General features: G+C 40.4%; 2 protein-coding genes across 4 annotated transcripts in view; both read left to right on the forward strand.

Annotated features, from left to right (window-relative positions):
* Positions 1 to 388: 388 nt before the first annotated feature.
* On the forward strand, positions 389 to 7,644 carry LOC105692747 (1-phosphatidylinositol 4,5-bisphosphate phosphodiesterase-like). Its single transcript, XM_012412166.3, has 20 exons — positions 389 to 767; positions 1,008 to 1,067; positions 1,160 to 1,300; positions 1,363 to 1,442; positions 1,528 to 1,663; positions 1,962 to 2,062; positions 2,145 to 2,311; positions 2,406 to 2,616; positions 2,677 to 2,935; positions 3,232 to 3,414; positions 4,185 to 4,353; positions 4,521 to 4,678; positions 4,889 to 5,092; positions 5,218 to 5,416; positions 5,502 to 5,672; positions 5,828 to 5,971; positions 6,278 to 6,455; positions 6,610 to 6,813; positions 6,910 to 7,156; positions 7,219 to 7,644. Exons 1-20 carry the CDS (start codon positions 597 to 599, stop codon positions 7,285 to 7,287), a joined length of 3,252 nt encoding a protein of 1,083 aa, XP_012267589.1. The 5' UTR covers positions 389 to 596; the 3' UTR covers positions 7,288 to 7,644.
* A 237-nt stretch (positions 7,645 to 7,881) lies between these two features.
* Positions 7,882 to 19,332, forward strand: part of LOC125500663 — a 61,042-nt gene continuing 49,591 nt past the window's right edge. For 2 of the 3 annotated variants that reach the window (XM_048654223.1, XM_048654222.1), the window contains exon 1: positions 7,882 to 9,700. In XM_048654223.1, coding sequence (XP_048510180.1) covers positions 9,629 to 9,700 — 72 coding nt within the window. In that variant the 5' untranslated portion in view covers positions 7,882 to 9,628. Of the gene's footprint in view, positions 9,701 to 17,240; positions 19,279 to 19,332 lie in introns of those variants that run through there. The other variant, XM_048654224.1, reaches the window with a different exon arrangement.

A 19,332-nucleotide genomic window follows, 5' to 3' on the forward strand; every position in this document is an offset into this window, starting at 1 on the left:
TATGTTCTTTTATTATAGGCGTCCGAAGAGCCTTTCTATGCACATCTTTATTTTTTAAGGCATCTCGGATAATCCACGTGACTTGCCGATGGGCTCGTCAGAAACAGAGTATGTGGAAAAAGGGCGGTGAAAATTTATTGAACGTTCTTTTCAACGCCCCCGCAGGGTGTAGTTACGACCATGTGTTACGAAGAAGTTATCGTGAGGAACCCCAACATACGGTCGTCTATACAAGCCACGTGGTAAGGGACGTGCGGAATACTCACGTGATACTTTATACCGGGAGTTAACTTTAATCTCGGAAATTGGATTAGGCTAATTGCATTAGATGAAAATCTAGGACAGCTAGTTTGGCGACGGGGAAAATTCCTAGCGATAATATTCTCCACTCTTAGTTATTTGAGAGTCTTTTCTTTTGGAATTGGCATCGCGCTCCGGTTTGAGAATTGTTATACACAGATAAACAAAAATTTGTTCTTCTTGTTTGTTGTACGGCGAGTGATTTTGTTTAAAGTTTACTTGATTTTTTTTTCCCTTTTCTCATGTCTATTGCAATCGTGAAAATTCCATAATCAAATCGCGGAGGAGCATAAACAATGACGAAGAAGTTTGAATTCAATTGGCAAATTGAAACTCCTGAATTCCTTAGAAATGGAGCGACTTTCGATCGATGGTTTGAAGATAAAGAAAATACGGAGTACGAGCCCGATTGTTTGTTCAAAGTTGATGAATTCGGTTTCTTCATTTACTGGAAAAGTGAAGGAAAGGTACGCACATTCACTCGTAATGATGTTCTCATTGTCAGTATAATTGCACTAAACGTATTGAATTCATTCGAAAAACCCTGTTTTTTCTTCGTACGGTCGCAATCGCCCGCAATGCTTTCTGACATATCATTCGCAAAAGGAGTTCGTATCGTTGTACTTCTAAAACAAATTGAAATGATACACGAAGCAAATAGAATTCGTGAGGAGACGAAAACCGGACTAAGTTGTACCCATTTTCAGGATGGTGATGTCATCGAATTGGCCCAAGTGAGTGACATAAGATACGGAGGGACGCCAAAGGTAAATTTTGTGCCATAATCCGGCGGGGAAAATTCTCGAATCTTTCGAACTTCTTTTCGAATACTGAAAACAGTTTTTCTCTCGATTTGAAGGATCCGAAACTGTGCAACAAACTAAGCAAACACGGTACCCTCGAACAATTGGATGAAAAGAGTCTAACGATATGTTCCGGAACAGATTATACCAATATTCATTATCAGCATATTGTTTGCACGGACGCACAGACGGCCAAAGTGAGTTTATAGGTTGATCGGAAAATTGAAGAGGCATTTTTATCCGTCGTTATTTATTACAGGACTGGCAAAGTGGACTGCGGTTGATTACGCACAATACAAAAGCCAGCAACGTCTGCCCAAAAACACAGCTGATGAAGCAGTGAGTTCGAATTGACTTTGCACCACCGTAAAGTTGAATTTCATACGAAATTTTAATGGTTGATCTGATACCTTTTTCTCCGCAGTTGGAAGAGGCTGAGCTTTTCCGTTGACCCAAAAGGAAAGGTTCCGGTTAAGGTTATTTCTAAAACTTTTGCGTCAGGAAAAACAGAGAAATTAGTCTACCAAGGACTGGCCGATCTAGGATTACCTAGTGGGAAGGTTTGTTTGATCAGTTGGTTGATATTTTATTTTATTTCGGTTATCTACCGAGACTTCCGGTAATGTAAACGATCCAACAATAAGATCCGTTCGACCAACATTTGAAGAGAGCAAAAAGCCGGACAGAGAACTAACCGACTAGTTTCCTTCGCTTTGATGTTTTGTTTGAGGATCTTTTTGTTCTTACGTATCATCCGACGGACTGGAGGCTTTTGACCTCGTTTAAAAATAGCTTTAAACTTCCGCCAGTGTTTCTGATACGGTTGATAAATTGAAAGTGTTAAACGAATGTTTTCAGAGTGACAAAATCGAGCCCGAAGCTTTTACATTCGAAAAGTTTTACACTCTGTACCACAAGCTCTGCCCGAGAAACGACATCGAGGAACTATTTCAATCGATGTGAGTACGGCGATCGTTAGAAAATTTCTTTAAGGTCGTTGGGTTTTGATGAAATTTTAATAGCTTGTATTGCCGTTAAAAGAACCAAACAAAAAGCGGATACCATTAGTCTGGAGCAGTTGATCACATTCATGAACGAAAAACAAAGAGACCCGAGACTTAATGAAATTCTTTATCCGCTCTACGACGAGAAACGGTGCATCGAAATTATCAACGACTACGAACAGGATGAAAAAGCCAAGTCAGAAAGTAATCGAATTTTCCTACTTTGTGTTTTGATAAATGATATTCATCCCTTACGACCCTCGTTTGATATCATATTATCGTACTCATTACTCGCCAGAAAGATTAACGAAAGACGGCTTCATGAGTTATCTAATGTCCGACGAGAACGCACCGGTGTTTTTGGACAAACTCGACGAATGGATGGATATGGACCAGCCTCTGTGTCATTACTACATAAATTCGAGTCACAATACATACCTTAGCGGAAGACAAATCGGTGGAAAAAGTACCGTAGAGATGTATCGGCAAACGCTTTTGGCCGGATGCAGGTAAGATTTTATTAATCAGAAGAAGGGCGGGTATCGATTCAACGGCGTTTTGCTTCTCAGATGTGTGGAGCTTGATTGCTGGGACGGTAAGGGGGAAGACGAGGAGCCAATAATTACCCACGGAAAGGCGATGTGCACGGATATCCTGTTTAAGGATGTCATCTATGCTTTGAGAGATTGCGCTTTTGTAACGAGCGATTACCCCATAATATTGAGTTTCGAAAATCACTGTTGCCTGAAGCAGCAGTACAAGTTGGCCAAATATTGCGACGACATACTGGGCGACTTGTTGCTGAAGGAGCCGTTGAAAGATTACCCCGTAAATATATTCTCTCTCTTTTTTCCGATATTATTTTTATTTCCTTATAAAACTCTGACTTTGATACTTCTTAAACGGTTACTTTATACCCTCATCTCACCACAGCTGCCGTCACTCCTCTTGGTTAATATTTCACAAAAACAAATTGCCATCGGCTTTGCTCCCCTCGAATTTAATTTCTTTTACAAAGCGCTGAATAAATATTATACATCCATCATTAAATCGACGGGGATTGATCCCCGAAGGAAGCAGCTCTCTAACGATGACTGGATCCAAATTTTAATCTCTGCGCACAGCTGGAACCGGGTTCTCCGTTGCCACCCCCAAGCGCCTTGAAGCGCAAGATCCTCATAAAAAATAAACGATTGAAACCCGAAGTGGAAAAAGTAGAGTTGGAGTTATTCCGTTCGGGTCAATTTGAAGCGAAGGATGAAGTTGTCGAGGACGCTAGCGCCCCGGCCGTTACGGAACCACCAAAGGTATTTTTTTCTACCCTTATTAGTTCAAGGCGTCGAAAAAACGAAAAACGAAAACTTTTCGTTTATATCCTGTACTTGATGTACAATCGGGTATATACTTTTACGGCGTGCAGTTCTCGTGAAAACATCTTCGCTGCACCAATGCCCCTTGATTATGATGTAATATTGCTCAGTTAGCGGGGCACCTACCCTATATAGTGCTTCAAAGAAAAGTTTTCCAAGTACGAGCGCGTTTGAGCGACGAGAAGAGAGCTTAATGCATATATAGGTATACCTTGTCCCGTAGAAAAAAAAAAAGTAGCATAAGTGATATCACATTTTTATAAAAGTACGCTGAGCGGCTCCGAGTGGAAAGTTCCACAGCCGGAATAGGTTTTCTCTGGATACTTTCTCGTGTTTCCTGTAGCCCTTTTATAAAATCTGTCTCAAGAGATGAACGTCTTACCAAGCTGAGAGACATCCGTTTTTTTCATATCAAGTCCTTTTAGAGTGGAGAATCTATTTATTCGGATAAGACTCTCGTGACTAAAATAAATTATCTCGACATTTTGAAGAGCTGGGTGAAATTTTTCAACCGCGCAAATTAAACCGAACGATATATGTGTGCGAAAAAATTTTAACTGCGCGCAAACGTATCGGTAGTATTATTATCGCATGAACAGCGATACTTAAATTCAAATACCTATCTACTCGAGTCTTGACGACGATTTCGTTCCGACGGTGGTTAGGATGATGGCATTTCTTATCCCGATCTCGATTCCTCTTTGCAGGAGGTTCCGGTGGATCCGGCAGCCGCCGGTCCTCCTGGCGAAGGAGGCGCCGAAGGTGAAGCACCTCCGATTCAATACAGCGGGAGTACAATGGCCTGCCATCCCTGGCTATCTTCGATGATCAACTACGCTCAACCGATTAAGTTCCAGAGCTTCGAAACCGCCGAGAGTGAGCTTTTTTTTCGTTGCACTTGGAAATTCAACCGGTTCTCTCAACCATCTGGAATGTATACGGACAATTTTCTTGTCCGGAAATTGAACATATCAACGAATAAAAGTTGATGCTCTGAAAATCTATACCTTTTTCTTTTTCACGAATTCGGATAAAAATTTCAGAGAAGAATATTCATCACAACATGTCGTCGTTCTCGGAGACCGCCGCCCTCAATTATCTGAAGACCTCTTCCGTGGAGTTTGTTAATTACAACAAGAGGCAGATGAGTCGAATTTATCCAAAGGGCACCAGAGCAGATTCATCGAATTACATGCCACAGGTAGGCCCTCGAATTCAGACTCATTATATTCTCTGTGTATCTTTCACTGTCTCTGTTTGCTCAGCAAAACCATAGGCAAAACCCACGAAACCACAGCCGTTTCCACGGTTTTATTTTTCATCTCCTGGGGTCGGTCGTGGCGTGACTCGAGTTCTTTTGCTCCGATATTTTCATCCTGTTATTTTACGTCACCGATAAAATTCATTGCAGGTCTTCTGGAACGCGGGATGTCAAATGGTAGCGCTTAACTTCCAAACTCCAGATTTGCCGATGCAGTTGAATCAAGGAAAGTTTGAGTACAACGGAAACGGAGGCTATCTTTTAAAACCCGATTTCATGAGAAGACCCGACAGAAGCTTTGACCCCTTTTCCGAAGACGTGGATGGCGTCATCACCGCGCAGTGTTCGGTGCAGGTGCGAACGAGATAACTGTACAATCGCTGATTCATTTCAAATTCGTTCAAATTTCTGACGGACGTAGAAAATCGATCGTAGTTTACTCGACGAATGAAAAAATAAATTCTACCTTTCATCGATAGGTAATTGCTGGGCAGTTCTTGTCCGACAAAAAGGTCGGCACTTACGTAGAAGTCGACATGTACGGTTTGCCAGCCGATACGATTCGTAAAGAGTTCCGGACAAGGATGGTTCCGGGAAATGGATTAAATCCCGTTTACAACGAGGAGCCATTTCTATTCAGGAAAGTCGTCCTTCCCGACTTGGCTGTTCTCAGAATTGGTGCGTGCATTTGCGCGAGTAAATGGGAACCGAATGAAATAAAATTTTACTCTTTTTATCGGTAATTGATGTCGGAAATCTTCAGGTGTCTACGAAGAAAGCGGAAAATTACTGGGACAGAGGATTCTTCCATTAGACGGTTTGCAAGCAGGGTACAGACATATTTCCCTGAAGACTGAAGCCAATTTTCCGATGGCATTACCTATGCTTTTCATCAATATCGAGCTGAAAATTTACGTTCCCGATGGATTCGAAGGTTAGTCTGAACCGGGATTTTGATGATCAAGCGTTTACTTCAAGCTCTATCAAGTTGATAGACCGGAATAGGTGGCTTGGAGAATAGGCATTCTTTGATTGCACAATGATTTGATAGCCAGTTTTCTAATGATGGAATTTATCGTCGAATTTCAGATTTTATGGCCATGCTATCAGACCCAGGTGCGTTCAACAAGGGAGCTGAGAAACGTGATGAGGCAATGAAAGGGTTGGGTATCGAGCAGTCTGATACGAAAGCTGAAGCGGAAAAAAAGAAGAAGGAAGAAGAGGCGAAGAAGGGTTGGTTCCGTTTTGCATTTTCCTTTAGATTTCCGTCAGTCTTTTCCTTCCACAGTAGAAGTATTTATCTACAGAGTTCGAGGATCTCTTTGACTACCGAAGTGCAATTAACGCTCTTCTCTGGTAGAAGGTAACTCAGGAGATAGACGAAAGACGATTTTAGTCTCATTTTAGCATCTGAAGTTTCTTTGTGTTTCGTTATAATTAAATGGCCAAAGAAAATACCCACCGACAAAATGTCGAGGGTATTTTACAGTCCTCTTGGTCGCGTGTGTGATAGCAAGATCCGGGAATTATTACTTTCAGCTGAGTTTAAACTCGACCCAATTACGATGGAATCATTGAAACACGAAAAGGGATTTTCAAAGACCGGGAAAAAACAGCAGAAGGAGCTCGAGACCCTTAGGAAAAAACACCTCAAGGAGAGGCAGACGATGCAAAAAAATCATTGCAGTGCCATTGAGAAGTTAGTGAAGGGCAAGGAGTGAGTATATCGCCGGATCGAATACACGCACGTCGAATTGATTCGATTAGGATTGATTAGACGCTAACGTTTTGTCGACAATGTCTCGATTGCGTTTCACGGCTATCACGTACCATTAATTTTAGCCAATTTAATTTCTTCAACTAATTCGCAGCAAGGCCTCCTTGACGCAGGATGCCAACGTTAAAAAAGTCGTCAATGAACAGACCGCGCAATGGTCCGCCATGATGGAAAAACAGCGAAAAGAGGAATGGGAATTGTTGAAAACTCATGCCCAAAATTCACGGGATGAATTGAAAAAATTAATCGAAGTCGTGCAGGCGAACCAGAACAAACAGCTGCAGGTCAAGCAGGACAAGTAAATTCATTTGATCTTACGATCCTCACTTCGTTAAATCGACGGGTTACTCGATCTTTCAGTTTTTAATCAATAAATTCATGTCTTCATTCGCAGAGATATCAAAGAAATGAATGCAAATCAAGCGAAAACATCAGTGGAGACGGCGAAGGAAGTCATGAACGATAAGGCGCTCAAGACAAAGGGAGACAAGGACAGGAGACTTCGAGAAAAGAAGCAGATGAACACTAAGAAATTCATGGAGGAAAGGAAAACTGTACAAATTAAACAAGGGCGCGAAAAAGAGAAGCTGAAAGTCACTCACGAGAAACAAGTCACCGAGTTGGATAAGGACATCGACGAGGTACGTGAGAGTTTGTTTTATTCACTGATTCTCCTCTCATCTATATTCAATTTTTGTTTCAGACCGTCGAGATGTACAAAAACGAACAGGTGGAATTTGACTTGTCATCAAAAACAGAGTTCTACGTTTAACTTCAATGATATCCTTACCCTAATTTATTTCGTGCGAATTTTACGAGCTGCATTTCAATAGGGATGTATATATTTGTTGCAACTAATGTTTGAGTTGAAAGTGGCACATCGGGAGAGAAAATTTCAAATACTCACGCGTGAGGTTGTCTACTTGGAAGAATCATTAATCAGCCGCGAGCGTAAACGCAGACGATATTTTAATCGCTGTTCGTTCTCCACGGGCGTTTCTGCACCCCCCTGGGTAGGTGAGTTTGATTGATACGGCCGTCTTATTAAACATAGAAATGTTGAATAATTACCAAACGTCCATCAAAATGTTGAATATCAATAATAGCAATAAATCCATTCTTGAATTACCATGAATGTATCATCATTATGATAATCCGACGTCGTTCACCCGGCAGTCATGGGTCAAATGCTAATTTTTTTTCTTTTCGACAATTCCCGCCGACACGTTGCCCCCTGTTTTCAGCTATTCATTTTTCTATCTTAAAATCGATCATCCCCGTGACTTTGGGACGGACCACCCGATTACGATTGTTCGAGAACGATTTCTCTCTTCACGATTCGCAAACTGCGATTATGGTAGAGACGTATTCTGAAAAGAAAAAGAAATAAACAGGGTAATGGGATGCAGTCGCATAGGAATCGGGTGCCTTTCAATTTGTTATAGTTGAATGACGAACTGAGACGCGGGTAATGCGAGGAGCATCCCGTTGTTACTTGAAACAAGAGGAAAAAGAAATAATAAATAAAATAAGAATAACGCGTGTTATTTTTGCCTGCAGGCAGCTATTAAGCGTGAATTTTGCAAATTGTAAGTCCGCAAATTCGATACTCTTGGAAGATTGTTTTGCATGAATTTCCATACGTTGTTCGCCCCCCTCTCTCTGTCTGGCCTCCCATTTATGCACAGGCGGACAAAAATATTTTTTCGACACTTTTTTATTCGTATTTTCATTTCCTCTCAATAAGCGAATTTGGAAAATGATGAATATTTAATAGGTGAAACTAAACGAAACTCGAAACTGCGCGAATATATTGTCGCGTTTTCGGACAATCAACAGCATCGCAAAGCTGCAGCCAAGGTTTTCCAAAAACAGAATAAATTAAAATCTGAATTTGACGGGTCAGAATTTCGAAGTGCGGAATGAACGAAATGTGTCCAGTCGTATGGATAGCTTCGAATTGTGCGAGTTCTGCTCGTGCGCGATTGTCGTAATAGGTCTACACGTGGAATTCCGTTGACAATTTAATTTGTACCTCGATATTGAATTAGTCGAGGTGGTATTGGCCGCTGTAGCGAGATGTAATAATAAGGGTAGGCACGGCATCGGGTGGCTCGGAATCCTTATAGCTGTAGAATTACGACTGTACGCCTACGACATCACGTCTGAACGACACGTGTAGACGAGACAAATAAACAAGTTTCTCCTTCGCGCACATTGCATATCAACGTGCCAAATAAAAATGACCGTTTTCTTCAGATACGCGTAACAACCGCGGCGCGCTACCCGCGACTATCCGTAAAACAAGATTTTCATCGAAATTTAAATTGCCATGAAATTTACCAACCCGATACCGTCGGCCGACCTACCCGTACCCACCGCATACAGTCGAGCACGCACACCTACTACTGTAACAATAACAATAACAATAACAATGACAATAATAATGATGTCAGTAATTTCAGCCGCGGTGCGACGGTTATAAATTTTGATAATGAACCTAAACCCCGTGGTACATTCGTACGCGTTGCCGTTGGGCAGTTTAATTCACGCGTCAGAAATTAAAGGTACCTACCAGCTAGCTTGCGAACGATGGATAAATTGTTAGAATATTTACACTTTCCGTCATATACTTCGTGTAAATTATATGTACTTAGGTAATTTGCGTAGGTATATACCTGTGTATGATTGATCAGGGATTTGATTCGAATTTAGAGATTGCGAAAATCGGGTTATCCTGAGCTACATCCCGAGTATATATAGGCTCTGTTTACTCGACGAAAAACACGTTAGAATATTCGCCCTGTAAGACTGTAAGGTAATTCATCCAATAACAACAATGGCGACAGGTCGCATAGGCGAGTTGGTACGTAATAACAATAACAATACAAGGCAACGCCATCGGCTGAACCCGCAGTCTTGCACCCTTGGGAAGGGGATACTTTCATACGTGTCTCACCGAGTGACGATGGAAACGGAGTAAAATTGGATGGGTGGGTACGAAATGGAACGAAGATTGATCAAAGAGGTTCTTCTCAGCTGACAATACGCATTCTCGGATACGCCGTGTCTCCTTGTTTCCGGTACGTTATTTCCGCCTGATCGCCGGAAGGATGCGTTCCAGCTTCAGATTACGAAGAGACCCACATCATTCAACGCCCCATAATATATCCGGGGAGAAGAAGGTGAGTGAATGAGTGAACCTTTTTTATCTTATCCCCTTCATTGTTTCATCAAAATCAGGGCTCACCACCGGTAAAACAAGTGCTCGTTGACTCTCCTAATTTTTCTTTATCTCTCTTGTTGTTTCCTCCATTTTCTTCGACCCTTCCGCTCGAGTTCGCGCATTTTTCTTCTGATTGAAATCAGCGAGTACGCTAGGGGTTCACATAAATAGGTACCTACTCGAGAACGAGGCGTGCATCGGTAATTCGACGTGGGTGTTAAAACGGTGCATGAAAACGCGAAGATTATTTCGAAGATAGAGTTCGTTTACCTCGTTACTCGTCGTGCTGTTATTTTGTCCCGTGAAAGAATCAGCGTTTCGGAGACGCCTTGTGTCTAGACTTTAATATGCACGAGCCCCGATTGGTTGGAATATTGGTATTAAGCGTGAAATATTTTAATTAAAATTACTACGAAGATGAAGAAAGACAAAAAAATCTAATCCCACGTCAACCAACGCCCATTATGTTCAAATATATCACGGTGATGAGCGAACAATTTGTTATTGTTCGCTCTCGTTGCATCGACACCTGACGGCGACGCTGGTCCACGTGTGGTCGATTATTCACACTCACAAATACGATTTACGGTTGTTATTTTGTTTTTTATTTATTCAGCGAGTACAATGTAGACTATATGGGTATCTGTTGAATCGTTTATTATTTTTTTTTCAATCGTTTTTGTAATTAAGAGAATTCAAAATTCACGGCTGTAAAAGCAGAAAGCGAAACGTGTGTCTGGCACTAATCTCGAGTCGTATACATGCTAACGTCTTTTCTCGTATTATTGTTATAAGCGTAGAGAGAAGTAGAAAAAGAAAGAGAAAAAAAGCAACTTTTGGTCCACGACGAAGATGAGATGTTTAAGCTGCGGTAAAGTTGTTTACGCGAACGCGGGGCAGATTGAGGATAAAAATAACATTTTCCTAAAGAGGTTTGGCCAAACTCCATTATTTCAGTTCACGTTCTTTCTTAAGCTCGTCGAACGAACGCACCTACACCCTTATAAGTGGAAAAAGGTACAAAGGTCCGCCCACACGTAGGCCGAAAGGCACCTGGTTTACATAATTATAATTGCTTTAAATTAAGCATTTGTCGTGTGGAATAACTTTTACCTTTCACATGCGAAATAACGGGAGTGCCGGTGTGCGTAAAATCATTTTACGAACTCTGCAAAGTACGTGAAATTTTTTTTTTTTTTATTCTCAATTCTTTTGATTCGAATATGAATTTCAGCGAGAAAATATTCACGGAAGTCGAATAACTTTGATCATTGGTAAATGAAAGGGCGTTATACGGCGAACGAAACGAATTTCTTTCTAAATCCTCGAGGACACCCGTTGGACAAAATAAATGCAAAGTCGACGTAAGAATGCTGGGGCGAAATAATCATATATTCCAATGAACAGCTGAAAACGTCACCGTAACTCTTCGGAGAAAATGGTTTCCCGAGTCTCCCTTACGTACCTACATTGTTTCTACCGAGGGATTCAAATTCGCCCAGAAAACGCGCGATTTATATAGACGAACAAATAAAAGTACTGCCGATAGTATAATTTAGCTGTATATCTTTGAAGTTCAAAATTAACTAGCGAGTATAAATTTCGTTTTTTTGTTTGCTTCCTATCAAAATTCTAATGGATCTCATGCAGCTTATTGGATAATAATTTGCAAACACACGTCACTTACAAGAAATTTAAATTTTTCGTTTGCTCTTCGTGCGTATTTTGACCTCAGGAATCGGAAAGCCAAACTGATCTATTGATGAAATTGATCGAGATATCGCCAATTTTTCACTTTTTGAAGCAGAAAAGTGTCCTGTCGTCGATTTCGAAAATACTTAATTTTTGGTCCCAAGATCGAGAGAAGTCAAATTTATTATTAAATTCAAAACTAAAAAGTTTCGATAACTATCATGAGCTCGAAAATGAACGAATAGTGTCTGTCACCCCTCTCATAATGTATAGCAACGCACGGAAAGACAAAATTATTTGGATTTTTTTTTTTTTTTTTTTGTACACTCGGTGCCTCTGATTCTGAACCAAAGGCCTATGCTTTAATGTGTCAGAACACGACAGAATTGAACTCTTCCAGTGTACACTAACCATTCAAGTATGTACTGAATTCGTAAATATTTACTTCCTTAAACGGTTATATAGAAATTCGCGGAAAAATCACTGCAAAGGGATGCCGCCAATTAGGTGGATCCAAGCGGTGATTTACGAGGTGTGAACCAGATGTTTATCAGGTGTTGACAGCTCGTCTGATACCTGCTCACAATGGGAGCAAGAAAAAAATAAAGACTGTGATTTCACACCTCATCATCTATTAAAAAGCCATAAATTATGTATAAATTCCTGCGCGTGCCGGCCGTCACATAGCCTGAAGCACGTGTAAAAATTGAGTGGTGGGAGAAGTGACGTAGTGTTACCTTGATTGGGTGAGCCGAAGCTTGCCACCGTAATCCGCGCGGAGTGCATTCGCGTAATGTTTTTTAGATATGGATTTTGGTGCGAGAAACCTGAGCGTGGGGCGAGCACGGAGCGCGAGGCGTTACGCCGCGCTGCGGTAGGAGTACGAACGAGATAGAGAGCGCTCGAGCTCGGCGCGCTAAAATATGAAATCTCGAGCTACGTAACCTGCCAACACGTTTTTCACTATATCTCGGAAACGAATGATAGGAATTTGGCAATGGCATTCAAAGTTCCAAGACGTTTTTTTGCGGTCATGGATTTTGTTTATTAATCGTAGCTTGGGAATTTTTACTTTTGGCGTTAATTAGTAATCTGTGCAGCCTCATGTACGTAACACTGACCGGATGAAGAACGCAAGAGAGAAAAGTAACAACGCGAAATTCAAATTGCGATAACTATAATATAAACTGATTGTCAAATCTCTTAATATGCGCGCGAAATGTACTGACGTGAGATCGAAACAAATTCAGGTACGGGATACAAATTCAAATACGACGAAAGAAACGAAATGCGGCGCGCCCAAGGAATGCTGGTTTTATAAAACGTCAAATTGATAATACGGGGGATGATGTTCGGCGACTGAATAAAAGCAATGTCGAAATTGCTTTGGATTTATGGATCCGTACGTGCGTAGGAATCCAGATGGATTGCTTGATTTGGAATATAAGTCAATCATGAGAAGTGCCAGTGCAGAGAAGGAGCCCTTTTTCTATCCCTATACCGATGAGTGACAGATTACGACTGTCATATACAGGCGAACGATGCTTTATTGACGGATCAGCCATTCCACCCATTTCCATATAACATATCTCACGTGGCAAAAAAAAACGAGCTCTAAGAATATCGTCGATTTCTGACTCTTTTATTCTCTTATATACCGTTTCACTTCGGAGGGGTATGTGATTTGTAAAAATATCCTGATCTCTTACGACTGTTCATGATATAACTGAGATCAAAGTTCATCGCAACACATCTCTCGTGTTTCCACAACTGAAAATGACGAACAAACGAATTCCAGCAATACGTGCTCGATAGAAAAACTTTATACAACGTGTAACTATTAAAGGTACACCAGCGAGGAGAACTGATACGTCTTCCGGAAAAGTGCTGTCAAGTATAACAACACTTGATGTCGATAAATTGATTTCATATTTGCTTCTACGAATAATGGCAAGTTCGCGTCATGGCTAGGGAGGAAGAGTTCTTCTTCGACATCGCTATCATATTTGTAGACACAACGTTCGCGAAATTGAAGATTTATCCGGACCAATAAACCGCAAGTTTAATCGCCCACGAGCTGGTTTTCCGCGAGATATTCTCTTTGAAGATTAAAGGCTGTACCAGCCTTTCCGCTAAAGTTGGATTTATCTCATATATACCTGTATTATGTAGACACGCGATATGTTCGCAAGGAACGAAACAAGGTTTGTCAATTTGTCGTGAGATTTGATTTTCACAAAATCGCTGCACGCACCTCAAAATTGCGTAGTATTCACCTTTTTTCTTTTCTTCATCTTTATAAACAAAAATGCAATAACCTAGTCCACCACTTTAATAGGACCATTAAGATTTTGAATCTTACGGTTGATGTGTTTTGCTTTTTTTATGATAGACAATTAACCTCATATTCGAAAGAATCTCGTTGTTTTAAACTAGGTCATTGGCGATGGATTTCAGCGAAAAAAGTATGAAAATAAAAACTCCGTTCGAATCGGTTGGTAAAAAAATAGACAGGGTATATTGTAGCATAAAAAATGAGTAGCTTTGATTTTGGGTAGGAGTGAAATTTTTCGATTTCGTTTAGCGAGAAATAGGCACCGTCTTTCCCAAATCCACTTTGACCCTTTCCTTGTATATTCTTCACACGACCACCCCATTCATCGAATGAAAAGTAGTAAATCTCATCTGTCATTGTCACCTGGTATTGAGATTTGAATATTTTTCACGTCGTCCCGAATTTACCCGAAATTTCATTTTGCTGCCACTGCGAAGGCGTCAAACGGTGTAGATAAAATCTCAATTAATCGTGAGCCATCGCTCACGCGTTCGTCTCGTTGAAGCGAAACTTGAAAATTTTTTCCCTCATAACCCGAAGGTGTTCGTATGAGTTTTTTGGTTTTGATGGCATGCGTATTAAATCGTGTCTAAGTTCACGAGAATTTACTTATCCGGCTGTGCTTTTGCCTTGTATAAAATGAATTCCTCGAACAACGTTTTTCGGAGACGTTTCTGAAACACTTCGTAAGTCTCCACGTCTCGTTGATCAGACGAAGAATGTAATTAATGAAGTTTTTGCTTTTTCGAAACCACAAAACGCCCTGCTGCTCCTTTTCAATATTAATGTATACGATTTAATATGAATGCAGATATAGTAACGTAACTTTAAACACTTTTTATTTATCCTTCAATATAAATAAAAAAATCTTGTACCAAAAACAAATGCAAGGTATGAGAATTTTAATATTCAGATTATAATTCCAAGTTTTAAGTTTTTGAAGATTCAACATTTGACAGTTTGTTTTTCAAGTTTCTTCGTTTCTCAATTCGTAAATCATTGTCCTAAGTATGAAATCAAAAAATGACATGCTCTTTTTTTGACTTGAAATTGAAGTTGTGTAAAAAACAATCACAATCGACAATTTTTAGATGTTTCCTATGATTTTTGACCAAAAAAAAAAATTTTTTGCTGGAAGTACCCCAGTTGATTAATTATTTATTCAAAAAACAAGTAGGCTGCCTCAAAATATCAAGTGAAAAATCTTTTCCACGTAATGATTACTTGCTTTGATGCACGAGTAGATGATTTTGGTTTTCAGATTTGGATTTCGGAGCTGATTGTATGTGAGATTACTGTTGAAGAAGCAAAATAAAATTCGATTCTTGAGCAAAAAATAAATCATTGTTTTAATTGGGTTCAATATGCTTTTCTTACGTATTTTGATCTCAAGAATCCGAATCTGAAAGAAAAATTGATCTATCTCTGAAATTGGCCGAGTTATAGCCGACTTTCAACTTTTTGGGGTCAAAAATAAAAAATTGATTTTTCACTCTATATTACTGTAATTTGAGCTCAGGAATCCGAACCCGAAAGAAAAATCTATCTATCTTCAAAAATGACCGAGTTATCCTAATTTTTTCGCATTTTTTGGTACAAATTTGAGGATATCTCGATGAGAAAAAATCGTAGCTCAATTTTACCAACGGATTCGTGCTTCTGAGGTCATTTTACATGAGAAAAGTGCCATACGATCAATTTTTAAAAATAAAAATTTTTGGCCAAAATTTGAGATTTTTCCAAGGGGTACCCCTTACGATTTTTTCAAATTTTGGCCAAAATTTTTTATTTTTTAAAATTGATCGTATGGTACTGTTATTACGTATTTTGACCTCAGAAACACGAATCCGTTGGTAAAATTAAGCTACGATTTTTTCCCATCGAGATATCCTCAAATTTGTACCAAAAAATGCGAAAAAATTAGGATAACTCGGTCATTTTTGAAGATAGATAGATTTTTCTTTCGGATTCGGATTCCTGAGCTCAAATTACAATAATATACACTGGAAAATCAATTTTTTATTTGGTTCTTCAAGAGTAATCTCACATATAATCAACTCTGAAATCCAAATCTGAAAGCTAAAATCATCTACTCATGCAATCGATCGAGTAATCATCAATTATTCGCTGTTGGGAGCAGAAAAATTATAAGACATAACGATTGGTTTTATCACAATTCATGCGTCGGTCGAAATATTCGAATTTCTCAATTCACCAGCGAACCCAAGCTTTGTTGGAGTCAGCGTAGCCAGCAGCGTAGCGCTTTGTTGTGAGTCTTCACCTTCAGGGCTGAGCAGAGGTGACGCCCCACAACAAACCGCGCGCCCGTGGCTACCTGACTCCAGCTAACAATAAGTTCGGGCCACTTCGTAGAGACCGAGAAATTCGAATATTTCGACCCATGCGTGGATTGCGACGAATCAAAGTGGGTCTACGACTAAAACCAATCGGTATGTATTATAATTTTTCTGCTCCCAAAAGCGAATAATTGATGATTACTTGATCGATTGCATGAGTAGATGACTTTGGCTTTCATTACCTAAAAAAGAGGGGAAAAAAATACCAGTAGCGCGCTGCAGATTGCGAGTTTGCAAAATTGATTTACGATTTTCAGGGGAAAAATGTAATAATGTGATATAATCCCACCTCGTTACATCGCTTCAATGTTTTATCATCGAAACCGGAACGCAGCGAGGTGCGCTTAACTATTCCAACGTCACGATGTCATCGGATAATTTTATCATCTCGTCCCAGAATATGAAAAATCGGTGTTTGACGGGTAGACTTTTTCCAACATTTTATCTGAACCTCTTTGTTTTCTTTTTCTTTCGCATCTGGGCGTTCGAATCGTTGCGCACTATGGAATCTCGGTGATGTATATCGCGTCTCTCCTTTGAACCCACATTTAACATAAAAAGAACCTCTGGAATTTGTACAAATATTGATCGACAAATTCCGCGTATAAAACCATAAAATTCCACCTCTTCACCGATAGATAAGTAGGATCCGAGCGAGTGCAGAGCTTTCAAGTCGTAAAAATAGACGACAAGATTTGCCTTTGGGGATCTAGTCCGAGTTACAATAATAGTTTTCACGCTGAATGGACCGACCGGTCTTACTGTATATTTTATTACCACCACCAAGTCCATATCTATGGGATGTATTCCGCGATTCTATTTCACTACAAGCGTTGTTGACGGGGACACGTAGCACGTCATATCATAGACTCGGCTCATGTCGTGTTTTATTGCTGCGGTGGTCCGACGCTGAAAATGCCGCTCGGTCGCTCCTGCAATTTCACGACTTTTCCAACACGCCCGGCGTCGAGGCGAGTTTGAAAAATCGTTAAAACGAGGACATCGTTCACGCGGATGAACTGCTGAACATTTTCCATTCATTCCTCTCGACAATTCTATCCATGCACCGCGTCCCGCATCACGTGTCCGTTAAAAACCTCATTTTTGCAACAAACGCCGGACCGGCGCGGCGCGGCGCGGCGGCGGGAGATCGATCGAAAAAAGAACGAATCCAAGAGGTCGAGGACTTTTAATTCTTTGGCGGAATTACGGGCACGTTCTCGCGTCGGCTGTTGAACATAATTGATTTTGAACGCGTGGGTTGAAGGATTATTAATTACTGCTCAAACGTGACAGTCAACGGTCGTGAGTCGCGTCCGAGTCACTATCCGTTGTGAATTAGTGGGAAACACTGCCATAAATTCTATGATACCGATAGTACAATAATTATTGTGTATTTCGGTCCACCGAGGGGGTGGAGAACTAACTTCCGCATCTGTCCTCGAAATCTGTTCAAATTATACACGTTTAATTTGAAAACACGTAGCACGTCCGTATAACGTGCTCGAATTCGAATCGCTGTATGATATTTGAAATTTACGAGCTCGACCCGAGGACTTATTACGCGAGCATATACTACTACAATACCTACGTTATACACAGAACCGGAAGTTCGGCTTTGATTTCGTGCCGTACGTACAGCGAGGCTATAAATTATAATACACTTTGAGTGTCACGCATCTTCTACGAGCGAAGTAAAGCCAGTCCCGATAAATAAAATCTCCCGAGTAAATGACCGAGTGGGTGGGTGGGTGTATCGTGAATTAAAAGTTTTCGTTTTCTAACACGACCGTGACAAGCTTGACATTTTCTAAACATCGTATAGACGTTGCGACGGGTGTTTATTGGGAATTTATTCAATTCGTAACAGTAACGTTTTCAAATATGACAGCTGAATGAGACGTCGTCCTCGGAAAATCTAAGGAACGCGAACGTAACGCGGCGAACGTATTTATATCGATACGGCGAGACTGTGAGTATATAGTTTGGATTATTTATATCGGCCACAAGTTGCTTGATAGGCTTATACGATTGTAGAATAAATATGATAGTAAAATTTCCGATGATCATAAACATCGTTTAGCGAATAGTTCGTTATTATACGGTCCCGCGATATTGTAATACGCTACACGTGACGGCCTCTAGCTAGTTTTATAACGAAAACGTAGCCCGGTGGAATGCTATTGACACGTTATATCCAGTTGCACGCGTCTTGAATATTCAATATATTTCTATTCCAGAGTTGCAGTGAAAATATATATACAGGGCTGGGCGTCAGCTTATATTTACCCAGGAATAGCGCAAGGGTGATCATTCTTTGTGCAATCTCAGAAAGTTTCGCCGGAGCGTCGAACATAATTGAATTTCTTTTACCGTCTCCATAGTCAACCCGGTCCGACCTTTCGTGACCTCGAGCAACGATCCCATCGCGTCAAATATTCCAGCCGATCGAAAATAATCAACAATTTTTAACCTGTTCGATACCACCGTACGAGAATATTGCTTCTTCTCTCTTCCCTTCGACGATTCTTCGCCGAGATCTATCGGTAATTTTCGTTTAATTTTTATGGCTCGCTCATTTTATTTTCGAGGAGAGATTCCCCCCTCGATAAAAAAAAAAAATGAATGGAAAACGTAGAATTCCCCGTGCAGTAGGGATGAACGCTCCGAATCTGTTTGCGGGAGATAAAAAATGTCGATGTACCGTGCCCGTTTGTTGTAATTTTTTTTTTTTTTTTTGATTTTTATTATTCGTTTTTTTATGATCAAAACGATAATTTTAGAACGGAATAGAAAACGTTCTTAATACTCGAGGTTTCTAGTCCGCACGCAAAATTTCAGGTGTTTTTTATACACTTGTTCTAACTTTGTTCGGATGGTTTTGATCTCGATATGTTTATGAAAAGGAACGACGTATATTGCGCATCGCACATGTGGGCAACACATTTGTGCATTCGTATACTCGATTCAACAAGTATTCTAACGATATCATTCGTTTCTAAAGAGCGATGGAATCGACCGAGCTGAAAAAATTGTTCGCACTTTCGACCGTTGATTACGAGGTGACGATACACGCACGCGTAATAGACGACGACGGAATTCCATGAATGGACGATTCGGCGTGGGTTTAATTCAACTAAAATCTAATCTTGTGTACGTACGGAATAAGATGTGCCGGTATATCGAGTCGCTTCCGTAATTACGTTA

Source organism: Athalia rosae, chromosome 4, assembly GCF_917208135.1.
Source record: "Athalia rosae chromosome 4, iyAthRosa1.1, whole genome shotgun sequence".
Lineage (NCBI taxonomy): Eukaryota > Metazoa > Arthropoda > Insecta > Hymenoptera > Athaliidae > Athalia > Athalia rosae.

Coding starts and splice junctions, on each gene's coding strand:
- LOC105692747 (XM_012412166.3), top strand. CDS start 597: ATGACGAAGAAGTTTGAATTCAATTGGCAAATTGAAACTCCTGAATTC. Junction 1,301..1,362: donor CGGACGCACAGACGGCCAAA/GTGAGTTTATAG, acceptor TATTTATTACAG/GACTGGCAAAGTGGACTGCG. Junction 4,679..4,888: donor CATCGAATTACATGCCACAG/GTAGGCCCTCGA, acceptor AATTCATTGCAG/GTCTTCTGGAACGCGGGATG.